The sequence below is a fragment of the Agelaius phoeniceus genome, chromosome 17, assembly GCF_051311805.1.
Source record: "Agelaius phoeniceus isolate bAgePho1 chromosome 17, bAgePho1.hap1, whole genome shotgun sequence".
In the NCBI taxonomy this organism is placed as follows: Eukaryota; Metazoa; Chordata; class Aves; order Passeriformes; family Icteridae; genus Agelaius; species Agelaius phoeniceus.
This window is the reverse complement of record NC_135281.1, coordinates 13991841-14004338: the sequence shown is the minus strand read 5'-3', so window position 1 is coordinate 14004338 and position 12498 is coordinate 13991841. Positions and strand designations below refer to the sequence as shown.

General features: G+C 47.0%; 1 protein-coding gene across 1 annotated transcript; it reads left to right on the top strand.

Moving 5' to 3' along the window:
• The first annotated feature begins 8122 nt into the window (after nt 1-8122).
• MC3R (melanocortin 3 receptor) lies at nt 8123-11936 on the top strand. The gene has a single exon (XM_054644540.2). It carries the CDS (start codon nt 8379-8381, stop codon nt 9468-9470), a length of 1092 nt encoding a protein of 363 aa, XP_054500515.2. The 5' UTR covers nt 8123-8378; the 3' UTR covers nt 9471-11936.
• The last annotated feature ends 562 nt before the right edge of the window (nt 11937-12498 follow it).

Genomic DNA, 12498 nt, shown 5'->3' with positions numbered 1-12498 from the left:
ATTCTTCATCTCCCTGAGCAATTCCCTTTGGGCTCCTCACTGTGAGCAGCAAACAGCAATAAAGGAAATCATGGGATCACAGAATCTCTGGGTTGAAAAAGAAATTTAAAGCTCATCTCATTCCATCTCCTGCCATGGGACACCTTCCACTATCCCAGGTTGCTCCAAGCCCTGTCCAGTCTGGCCTTGAACGATTCCAGGAAAAGCCAAAGCACCAATTCATCATTTAATTCATTTCCAACTGCTTCAAACTCGTTTCATGCAGAAGTCTCACCCTCTGCACCTCCCTGGTGGTGTCACCTTGTTCACTCTGATGCTGCACCCCAAAGTCAAGAAGTCAAACCCACAATGTCCCAGTGCCCAGGGGAAGTGGCAGCTCCACAGATCTGCTCCCCTGCGACACAAGGTGGCACCAGAAACTGCCTGAATTCCAGGCTGCTCGAAAGTGGATCAGAAAGCAACAGCTTCCAAGGGTTTGTGAGTTTAAATGAGAGTCAGAAACCCAGGGGCTCCCAGTGGCTGTGGCCAGGGAATGGCTCCGGGAATGCTGGCACTGCTCAAAGGGGGAAATCCATGGAAATCAGCCTCGCCTTTGGCACAGGGGCTGGGGCAGCAGCAGCCACAGAACTGGAAAGGGCTGAACTGAGCCCAGGCCCAGCAGGAATTCACCCTTATCCTCTGTTTTACAGTGTAGGGAGCACTCAGCTCTGCCCTCTCCTGTGTGTTTGCTCTTAGGAAACCTTGGCCACCAATGTGTGCCAGCCACAGGTTGTCACTGAGAGCTTTTGGAAATTCCAGCCTCAGTTTTGGGGAGTTATTCAGGCTCTTTTTGCTCTTTTTTATCTCCAGGCTCTTTGCTAAGGAATGGGAAGAGCAGGGGGAGCCTGCACAGCTTGGCTGTGTTCACTCCTCACTTCCCTCTCCACGGGGAAATTAAGGAAATTTCCAGAAAAATCCCTGTCCTGCTACAGAGGAGAAAACATGAAGCTCAGATCCCAGGCTGAACAAGCTTCCTGCTCTGCTTTTCATGGAGTGAGAGGGAAAGGAGAACTACACGAGGAGAAAAAACAACCCTGTCTTCTAGTTAAAATACAGGAATGGTGTACCTGGCTTTGGATCTCAGGGCTAAAAGCAGTATTTTGTGCCCTGACACTTCATTAGCCTGGGAAGGAACAATAACCCACGAGGCAGGGGAGGAATTTACAGCAGGGACAGATCTCTGGACTCCTTTAGCACAGAGGCTCTCCTGCCACACAAGCCTTTCAAGCTGCCATGGCTCAAATCAAGAAAATCCTAAGTGATAATATCTCTAGATATTGTATCTAGACACATCCATAATGCACATTGTCTTAGGTTACAAGATGTGCATTCTCTTCCCATATCTTTCCTCTGAGAGCCCCTTAATTTCAAAATTATAACCATTTGGAGAGAGGGGGTTTAAATTTTCAATTTCAAGGGAGGCTCCTGCCTTTTGTGTATCAATCTGCCTTTTCAAAGCAAGACAGATTGATGCACAAAAATAATTAATGACTACCAGAAGACAACAATAGACCCCAGATTGAAGGAGAGGGATGAGGGGAGTAGGAGGGGATTGAAGGGTCACTCTGCCCCTCTGCAATAGGAGCACAGAACCTTTTGTGACACAAAACCCTTCTGAAGCAGGGAGCTCCTCAGGTCAGGCTTGATTGCCTGCAGGTTCTGGCACCTGCGTCCTCCAAGGCACTGCCTGGAAGAGCAAGGCTGCAAAACACTTTGGGAACTTTCCAAGCAGCCACAAAAGTGTGGAATCGGCTGCAATTCTGTTATTTCTGCCATCAGAAGTAGTGCAGGACGAGTGATAACCTTTTCATGATGTAACCTTTTCATGACAGTCCCTTCTCTTTTCAAGACAATTTTCAGAGCAAATAAAACTTTAACCTCAGCTTCTCTTTTTGTGCCAAACAGGAAAATGTGCTATGCAGAAACGCCTAACTATAGATTATTATTAAACTCAAAGATGTGTAAATAACCTTGGAGATTTCAGCTGAAAATAAAAAGAAGGAAAGAAATGGCAGAATAACTAGTTGTCACTTCTGTTTTCCGTAATAAATTCATGAGAGGTTACATGAATCATGTTGGCTTTCCAAATCTGCTTTGCTTTCTGAATCAAGGGGCTTCTGTTTCTGACAGAAAATATTCTGTATTGACACCCTGAGTCTGACATTACTCAAAACAGCTGGCTCACTTTGCAAACTGCAGAATCTGAAGAAAAAACAACTCCTCTAAACCTGAAGAGCATTGAAATCCCATTTTATTGTTGAGGAGCAACATTTTGAAGGGGAGCAAATTCCTTGTTATCCCCAAACCATAACAAATAACCAGACTCTCTCTGTCCTGGAAGTCACTGGCAAAAGCAACACAGATAAAAGCACTGAAGTTGGAATTTTTATAACCATAGGACACACAAAAAGAATAGAGCAGGAAACCCTTGGACAAAATTAGAAAGGCAGAAGTTAGACCTAACTGGTGAATAAAATTAAAGGATTGGGTCTGGTTGTGGGGCTTTTTTCTGTCTTTTTTGTCTGGAAAGCAGCAACACTGGACTGCAAGTGCAGCAACAAATTGAGGAGCTTTGAGCATTAGCAGAGCAATTTGTCCCAATATCCATCCACCCACAGCTCAGTAAAATCATCTTTAAAGCTTGCCAGCCTCCAAAATCCTTCAGCTGTCTCTGGTCCAGGAATGAGGTCAGTCAGCAGCAGCAGTGGGGTTTGAAAATGCCAAATTCACCCATCCCTCAGCCCCAGCAGCACAGGGCAAGGAGGGTTCTGAAGCTTCCAGGGAGATGGGGAAGATGTTCCTGGGATATTTGGCCCTGATGAAGCTGAAGAGCAGAATGCAGCTGGATCAATCACATCTGCTTGTCCCTCACTCTGCAAATGAGAGAACAAAACTGACACTGAGCATTATTAGTCTGAAACACTTCACTTCCCTTTCACACGAGAAGCACCTGCAGGTGCTGGTGAGTGTTTTGCAATCAGGTCTGCTTTGTCTCCTTGTAGGCAGGGATGAGAAGGAAAATTGTCCAAAATGTCCCAAAGTTGAGTCTGTTTAAATTAACCTTTTTAACTGGCTGAAATTATAGAAATCTTCATCTGAAAGCCCCCTCGTTGCAATCAGGATTTTGTGCTCCTTCTCCTCACTAATGACAGCTTGGCAGGGCTGAAGGGAAATGCAGTGGATAACATCCCAAAGGATGCAAACCCCTGGTGCAGGGATTCAGCTCCTGGGTGAGGTGAGGATTTACTCTCCCAGTGTGAAAACTCTGCCAGCAATGTGGTGCAGACAGATTGAACTTTCTCTGACCTCAGCTGATGTCAGACTCATCCTTGCCTCAGAATGGAAAATCACATTATTAGCTATGGGCATGGCTGGGAGCTGCAGGAACTACAACTTCTTGGGGGAAGACATGGAAATCTTTCCATTATTACATCCAATACCTGGTATGGCAAGTGATCCTGAAGCCTGTGACTCTGACAGGACAAGAATTGCTCTTGGAAAGCTGTTACCTCAGCACATTGAAGAAAAACACAGTAGTTCAGTAAATCACTGTGTCTTTACTTTGCTTTCCTCACCTGCCAGGTTCTTGTGAGGCTCCTAAGTCCAGATTTTTTTTTGAGTTTTATAATCATGAATTAGAAATCATTTTATATCATTTTATATATTTTATAATCATTTTATGCAATCATAGAAAACGTCCCAAAGTGTGTTTCTGCTCTTTATCATAATGAGTGATCTCTCCATGTTCCAGTGAAAATTATTAAAGAGATTTTTTTTCCTTGAGTTAAGTCAGTAGTCAAGCAGTTCATGTTGTACAAGTGCTGAATCAGATCTGAAGTTTCCTTTGTTTTGTCAAGTATTCCATTATCAAGGACTCGAACTCTGCAGAGGCAGCCCTTGAGCACTGAGCAGCCCCTGTGCAGTGCCCAAGTGATGAATTCCAGCCTGGGCTCACAGATATTCCCCATCAAACCCGAGTCCACCCTCCAGAAATGTGCACAGAATTCAAAATCAGCATCGTTGGCTTTGCTGAGAGAAAATATTTCATCTTTTAAGTCCTTTTCCATAAGGAATGACACAGAGAAAAGGTATTCAAGAGTTTTCCACTCACTGGTTTGGCTACTTGAAACATCAGGACAACAATAATTCCCTGCTGCATGGGAGAAAATATCTGCTTATTTCCCTCTAATTTCCTTTAAAATTTCCATTTTTGTCTGGCAGAAACCACTGTTAAAAAGAGTGAAAATAAAGGAAAGTGATACACATTTATCAGCCATTATCAGCCCAGTCTCATATCAAGTGTTAAACAAGATTTTTCATTCAACAACAGCACAGGGGAATTCTCTTAGGAAATTCCACGATCCACATGTAGCAGTAAATGCTACTTTACCTTTCCCTGAGGATTAAATAGTTTCACTAGCGAAGAAACAGCTGAGCAATAACAGTATTTAAAAAAAAAAACAAACCAGCCTTGCTTTTAACTGCTTTGTAAAACATGGCAGAGGTTTCTATCTGGGAAAATTGTTCATTTCTGCTGGTGGATAAAACAGCCAAACCTTTGCTCTGCCTTCATCACAGCCAATATTTCATTAACTCTGCTGACATCCTCTTATTTACAGCTTATTCTTTATTAGAAAAGGAGTTATTTTAGGACAGAACACGAATGAGAGTAATGTAAGAGACATCACAATAAATCTAATTTCCACATTTAACCCACTGCATCTCTGTGGGCTCAGGGCAGGCTGTCCTGACCTTTACTTCAGGGCTGCTCAGGATTCTTTCAGGGATCCATCTGCTATGACTGAAGCACACAAAACTCCCATCACAGATTCTTGGGCTAGGTAATAATTTCAAGTTTGGAAGACTCAGAGAGTGAAGGGCAGCCCTGGCGTGGGCAGAGAAGCAGAGATGGTGGCAGGGCTGGATCAGGGGCTGCTGCTAAGGAAAGGTCTGGCAGTGCAGAGCTGACAAATCCAGCTTTGTGCCGGGGAAATCTCATTTTTCTGGCCAAGAAAGGAATGGGAATTGGGTCCTGCACATCCCTGGCAGGGGCACAGGTCAGTAGCCCTGAATCCAGAACAGCACAGAGGCATTTTCCCCTGAACACACTCTAAAAAGATGAGGCTGCTGATAAATATTGTCAAATCTGGACCTGTTTTAACATCATTTTTACGGGCTTTTAAACAATCATTATAGAAGCACAGGGGTGTTTTCCTCAGTAACTGTTCCAGTTAGAGAGCAGGTTTTAACTGCAGCAGCTTCCCCAAGTGCTGGAGTTTGCACACAGAAAAGTTTTGAAGTTGAGGTGCATCCCAAAATGTTTCTGTTTCTGAAGCCCATCTCCAGAAGCCACCTCAGTAAATCACTCTGGAGGCTGAAAAGCTCCTCTGCAACCAGAATCAACCCAGAGGTCAAGTAAAACAAGCATGAAAATCCCCCCTTGTCTCTATAAACCTCTGGGGGTCTGAAAACCTCTAAGAAATGCTCAGGAGGGGGTGATTCTGGCAGCCAAACCCACAGAAATTTCTTTCCCACCTGTTTGATGAGCACAGCTATGAGAGCCTGAGTCATGCCAGGGTTTTGAAATGCACATTTCCTCTCCACCTGCAGGGAACAAAACAGGTCAGGAAGAATAAAACATGGGAAGGAGCTAGAGAGGGGAAACAGAGAGGGGATGAACAATGGTGCAAGGGAGGTTTTTCCTCCCAAGGACTCTTCTCCCCTGGGACTCAAAGGTGGCAGGAGAGCACAGCCAGGAGGTGAAGCTGCACAGCAACTACAGGGACAGCAACAAGGGCTCCTCTTGTTCACTGACCAGGGCATGGAAAAACAGCAGGTTTGGGGTTTTTTGGGGATCAGGAAGTGAACAGGAGCACAGCTGAAGGGGACTCTGCTCCCTGGTGACAAACACGTGTGCTGCCCAGTGCCTGGAGCTGTGAAGGGAGCTCTGCTCAGGGACTGAGGACAGGAGGTGGGGAGGGCATTTCAGACGCTGCTTTCAGCTGATGGTGGCACTTCCCGGGCATTGCCAGAGCTGCAAGGAAACCCCAGATGGACCCTGAGCCTCCTGACCGAGCCAGCAAAGCCAGGGGTGCCAGCCTTGGCCGGGCCAGCCAGGCTGTGCTGCCCATGGTGGATCTGCTCTGAGAGCAGCCCCAGGCTGCAGATCCTTCCCTCCAGGCCTTGGCAAAGAGGGGGGAGAGCACTGGACAAGGAAAACTTGGGGAATAAACACAGATATTGCCATCCTTAACTCTCCAGCCTTCTCTTCACCAGGTTCTGATGGAAAGGGGACACAAACCAAGCTGTAATTTCATTTTATACACCATGGATTGGGGCAATGCTCTGCCCTTACTCTGCTCTCCTCTCCAAGGTGCGTGGACTTCTCTGTCCAGGAGGCTGGGGACAGGATTGTGGGACATCATTCTGGCAATTTTCCACTCCTCAGGTGCACAGCAGCACTGCCAGGACACAAACCCACTGCAGCACTGGGGTGGATGTGAGAGCAACCTGCCTGCTTTGCAATAATTGCAATTGCCATTGTTTTTATATTGCAATAATTCCAGTCGCTCCCTGGATCCCTGGACATGAAGCAGGAACTGGCAGCTGAGGAGCAGCAATTTATTAGATGAGAATACAAAATATTTTGTGACAGATCATGGGGGTTTTCCAGTGCTGAGCAGAGAAATCCTTTGGAAAATAAGGAGAATACAAAATATTTAATGGCATTTCAGAGCACTGAGGTTTTCCAGTGCTGAGCAGATAAATCCTTTGGAAAATAAGGAGAATACAAAATATTTTGCGACATTTCAGATCACTGAGGTTTTCCAGTGCTGAGCAGAGAAATCCTTTGGAAAATAAGGAGAATACAAAATATTTAATGGCATTTCAGATCACTGAGGTTTTCCAGTGCTGAGCAGATAAATCCTTTGGAAAACAAGGAGAATACAAAATATTTAATGGCATTTCAGATCACTGAGGTTTTCCAGTGCTGAGCAGATAAATCCTTTTGGCAATAAGGGCTGACACGTTGCTGTCTTTGGTGCAGACACAGCTTCTCCCCCCCTCAGCACTGGCCTCAGAGCCAGTGTGGGTTTGCTGTCACACAGGAGGCTCCATCCCACTATTTTTAGTGCTTAATGGCAAAGCTGATGGTGCCATTAATCCACTTGGGTATACAGCATTCCATTTCCACCTCAAATTGCACCTCAGTGCAAGTGGTAGCTTGTCCTGCTGTCACATACATTCAGAAATTCATGATGCAACACATTTAATGACTTCCTGTCCCAGCATATTACCTGTGCAACTTGGGGATCAAATCCCCAGCTATTTTTTTCACTTAAAACTACTGCACTGGACACTGTCCTTGTAAATCTGTCACCTGGAGGTTAAATTTGAGAAGTGTTGCCTCTTGGTATTGAATTATGGGTGCAAGGCAGTAATTCTGGGAGCTCACAATGAAACTGGGAGAGATTTGTGACTTTTTTAAAGCTAACAAACCTGCAGCAGAAGCCCCAAACATTACTATAAGTGACATTGCACTTGATTCCAAAGTATTTCTGCAAAAACATGAGGTGGGAAGGGTTTAGACATCAGCAAGTGCTTTTAAAACAATCAAACTAAGAAAATTGCAGCACAGAAATATACAAGGAACGAAGTGCAAGGAAAATCTACCTTATGCTTGCCTGCTCACGTGTGATAAATGAAAATCTCCTCAGTCCTGCAGAGGTTTGAATGGGAACAATCCCGTTTAAGACCAGTCCTAGTGGCCACCCAAAGGTGCACGGAGCACCCTGCCCGCCCCGAACCCTGCCACGGAGCAGGCAGAAAGTTTTTCGGGGTGGATTTGACGTTTTCCAGAGGGCTTTTCCGGCAGATCCAGGCTGCTCGGCCTCTGCAGAGGGCGCCAGACAGTTTGGGATGCGCGGGATGCTGCTCCAGGTGCTCCAGCTGTCACTCACCGAGGCGCTCGCTCTCCAATGGCCAACGCTCCGCTCGCAGGCTGGAGTAGGAGTTGGTTTTTCTTTCTTGCATGTATAAATCCCTTAGTTCTCGGCTCCTTTCCTCCCACGGAAATAGCAGCAGATGCTGGGCTGAGCTGCAGCACGCTGCCCCGGCAGACGGGGAAACTCCCTGCTTTTCACCACCGGGAGAGCTGAGCCCCGCAATGTCCTGCTGCCGATTCCTCCCTGCAGACACAACTGCTCGCTGCCCACGGGCTTGGGAGCTCACTTTCTTCTAAAGGAAAGAGCAGCCTGGCATAAAACTCACTGTAAATGCAGATTGTTTGATGTTTGCCCTTGTAAAAGTGACTAAAGTCCTGCTTGATTGCACCCCATATGCACAGCAGCAGCTTGGAAGGACTCGTTTTCCCTTTTCTATTTTGTTTGCTCTTTTTAACCTGTGCTGCCTCAGGTGCCCAGGCAGGGGTGAGCCCAGCTGCTGTGCTGACAATGAACACCACACGCTTTGCATTCTCCTTCCAGCCCCTGCTGCTGAACACCACCGAGGACTTCAACGACTCCGTCCCCACCAACCGCAGCGGCGACGGGTTCTGCGAGCAGGTCTTCATCAAAGCCGAGGTCTTCTTGACTCTGGGGATCATCAGCCTGCTGGAGAACATCCTTGTCATCCTGGCAGTGCTGAAGAACGGGAACCTGCACTCTCCCATGTATTTCTTCCTCTGCAGCCTGGCCGTGGCAGATATGCTGGTGAGCATGTCCAACGCCCTGGAGACCGTCATGATCGCCATCCTCAGCAACGGCTACCTGGTCATCGACGACCACTTCATCCAGCACATGGACAATGTGTTTGACTCCATGATTTGTATTTCTCTGGTAGCCTCCATTTGCAACCTCTTGGTCATAGCCATCGACAGGTACATCACTATTTTCTATGCCCTCCGTTACCACAGCATCATGACGGTGAAGAAAGCCCTGACCCTCATTGTGCTCATTTGGGTGGCGTGCATCATCTGTGGCATCATTTTCATTGCCTACTCGGAGAGCAAAACTGTCATTGTGTGTCTCATCACCATGTTCTTCACCATGCTGCTGCTGATGGCCTCTCTGTACGTGCACATGTTCCTGTTTGCCCGCCTGCACGTCAAGCGCATCGCGGCGCTGCCCGTCGAGGGCGTGCCGCCCCAGCGCACCTGCATGAAGGGCGCCGTCACCATCACCATCCTCCTGGGGGTCTTCATCGTCTGCTGGGCGCCTTTCTTCCTCCACCTCATCCTCATCATCTCCTGCCCCATGAACCCCTACTGCATCTGCTACACGGCGCACTTCAACACCTACCTGGTGCTGATCATGTGCAACTCGGTCATTGACCCGCTCATTTACGCCTTCAGGAGCCTGGAGATGAGGAAGACTTTCAAAGAAATTGTGTGTTGCTGCTATGGCATGAGTGTGGGACAGTGCATGCTGTAAAACACCTGGTTTTGGGTGGAAAAAACACGCCATAGGTGTATATAAATATAAATATATTTATGTATATGTTGAGATGCAGAGCAGCTCACTTTAAACGCAGTGCCTGAAGGAAGGGTGCAGGAAAGACAAAAGCCTCCTACGTGATGCCTTGTTTCCTACTTTTTAGAGTGAAAACCGGTTTCAGCTGAATTATTTGAAGTTTTTTAAATGGTTATAATGGAAGGAAATCCAGAGTGGCTTACAAAACAGCTTCAAAAACTTACTGGGAGAAAGGAATCCTGAAAGGGAATGCCACTTTCTAGAGACTGAGATAACATTCCCTCTAGCATTCATCTGTGCCTGTTGCTTTATCTCAGTGCCACTGCCAACAAGTCAGTGCTTTCTAAAAGAGTCCATTAGTAACCTCTGTGAAAAGCTATTTTCCCAAACACCAACAGGTAACAGCATTGTTCTACACCCGCCTTTTAATGAAAGCATAGACTGACATTTTTGCTGCTTGCAGCCTGAGTACAGTTTTCAAAGGGTGAAAGCAAACACTTCTCTTGCTCTGAAGTCAGTTATCACTACAGTGTCAGTGACAGCACGGCTTCAACAGCTGCCTGATAGGATTGACTCATGTGAAGGCTTTTGCATTATTTATTGTGATATAAGAGTATTATACCCTTGAATTTTTGATTATTTTTTTAAAGCTGGAATGCCCTGATCAATGTAGTAATTGCTACGTTTGTAAAAACTCATAGCAGCCTCCTTTTGATAAATCCTCACTGATGAGATCCACGGATCCGAGCAGCAGAAAGAGCTAAAATGCAAAACACTTTGAATGCAGCTTTGTGTAAAAGCTGCAGGGAGTCCTTAGAAATATCCACCTCTAAGTTCAGCAGCTGGGAGGAATCAGATGAGTGTGGCAGAGAGGACTTTACCCATTGAGAAACAAATCCCCTGGGGCAGGACAATGTAAATGTGCAGCTCTAGGCTGCTCTCAGGGGCTGGGTGCTCCTGCCCTGGGCACAGGAGGGCACCGGGGCTCTTTGCCACCCTCTCCAGCCCCCTGGGTGTCAGTGCCATGCTCAGCCAGCTCCTGCAGCTACACCAGCTCAGCCTTTGCCTCTGCTTTCTGCAGGAGCAAACCCACAAACCCTGCAGGTGCCTTCAAGCAGCTCACAGTACCAAGCAGGGGCTGCTGCAGGCATGGGCACAGGCAGTGGCACCACCCTGGGGACAGGCTGAGAACATCCTGAGCCATCCTAAGGGCTGCTTGGCACCTTTCTGGTGCCTTGCTTTCAGCAGGGGGGGATCCCCAAACCCTCAGAGGTATCTGATGCTTTCAAACATCTCAAAAATCTCATTTGACTTAAAACTCTCTGTTTTATTTCTTCTTATTTTGGGTGGAGTTGCTGGGTTGATATTATTATTATTATTATTATTATTATTATTATTATTATTATTATTATTATTATTATTATTATTATTATTATTATTATTATTATTATTATTATTGGTTTTTTCCTGGGACTGCCCTCTGCCAGGTGAGAATCAGTTCATGAGGATCTGTTCATGCACCCAGAGCTTCCCCAGCTCCTGTGCCCCCAGTTCTGCCCCACGCTGGTGCTGCTGTTCCAGTGGCTCCAGACCCAGCCCTGCTGCCTGTGGGGAGTCACATTTCCCACTCTGCACCTCCTGGCCAGTGTTTGATCCTCAGCATCCCACAGGAACAGCCCCATCTCCCAATCTTATAGGCTGGATAATCCTCCTGGAGCCAAGAACCAGCTCTCCCTGTGCTCCAGCCACACTCTGTCCCACCTCAAACCAACCTCACATTCCCTGTTCCTCCTGCCCTCTGGTCACACCCAAAATTCCCTGATTGAGTTCTCACCTCCTCTCATAATCACACCCTCCAGACTTCCCCCTTTCCAGCACTCCCTCTGTTCCAGCACTTACCCAATCCTATAACCCTTCATTTTAGAAAGGCCAAATTAAAATAATTTTAAAAAAGCAAAACCTCACTGTGGAGCAGAGCAGGCACAAATGGAAATTCTCCCTGTTTCAAGAAGAGACCAAAGAAAATCCCACTGATGGCAAAGCCAAAAGCTTTCAGCTTTATGTGTGTGTCAGCAGCGCCCAGCTGTGTCCTGCTAGCCCAGCCTGTCACACCTTGCAGCAGCTGATGTGGCACATGCAGGTGAAATCAGCATGGGAAACCACAAAACTCCTGTGGTGTGCACAGACTGTGCCTACCTGTTGTAAAAAATCTCTGCTTTTCCTCAGTGTTCTGTATCCCCACACTCTGGAGCATGGTTTGCCACAATGTTCTGCCTCAGGTTATTGTGTATTTAGCTCTTGCTGCACCTGATGTCCTCCTTATTTCTCTGATGTCCTACTTTTTTCTCTTTTAAAAGCAATTTTAGCAGGACTGATTCAGTGCTTCGCCTCTGAGCAAAACATCCTCTGCTGAATAAAATCTGGAGAGATCACTGGGAATCGTGTTTGCTTCTGTCACAGCAACACACGCAGCAAACCGGTCTGGGGGCTCACAAAACTGAAAACAGGGTCTAACAGTGGGGAAAAGCCTCTTAATTCAGAGAATCATGGACTGGTTTGGGTTGGAAGGGACCTTGGTCAGCCAGAGCCACCCCTGCCGTGGGCAGGGACACCTCCCACTGTCCCAGGCTGCTCCTGGCCTGGAACTCTTCACAAAAATGAGAGGGAAAAGCCAAATGTTCAGTGCCATGTGCAGGAAGAGAGTCCATAAAACCCCCCCAAAGATCCCTGACCCCTTGTGGCACCGGGTGACCCAGGAGGGAGGGAGGGATTGCTCAGCCCCAGGGTTTGTGCACACCCTGAGCCCTGCTCTGGAATTCTGTGAGGCACTGATGGATCCAGGGCTTCCCTGGTGGGAGGGGAAACAGAGAAGGACCATGGGGCTGAACCCCAAAACAGCAATGAGAGAGGGAATACTCACAGCTACAGAGCCAGGGGGGGAGGAAAGGGAAAGGGAAAAGGGAAAGGGAAAGGGAAAAGGGAAAAGGGA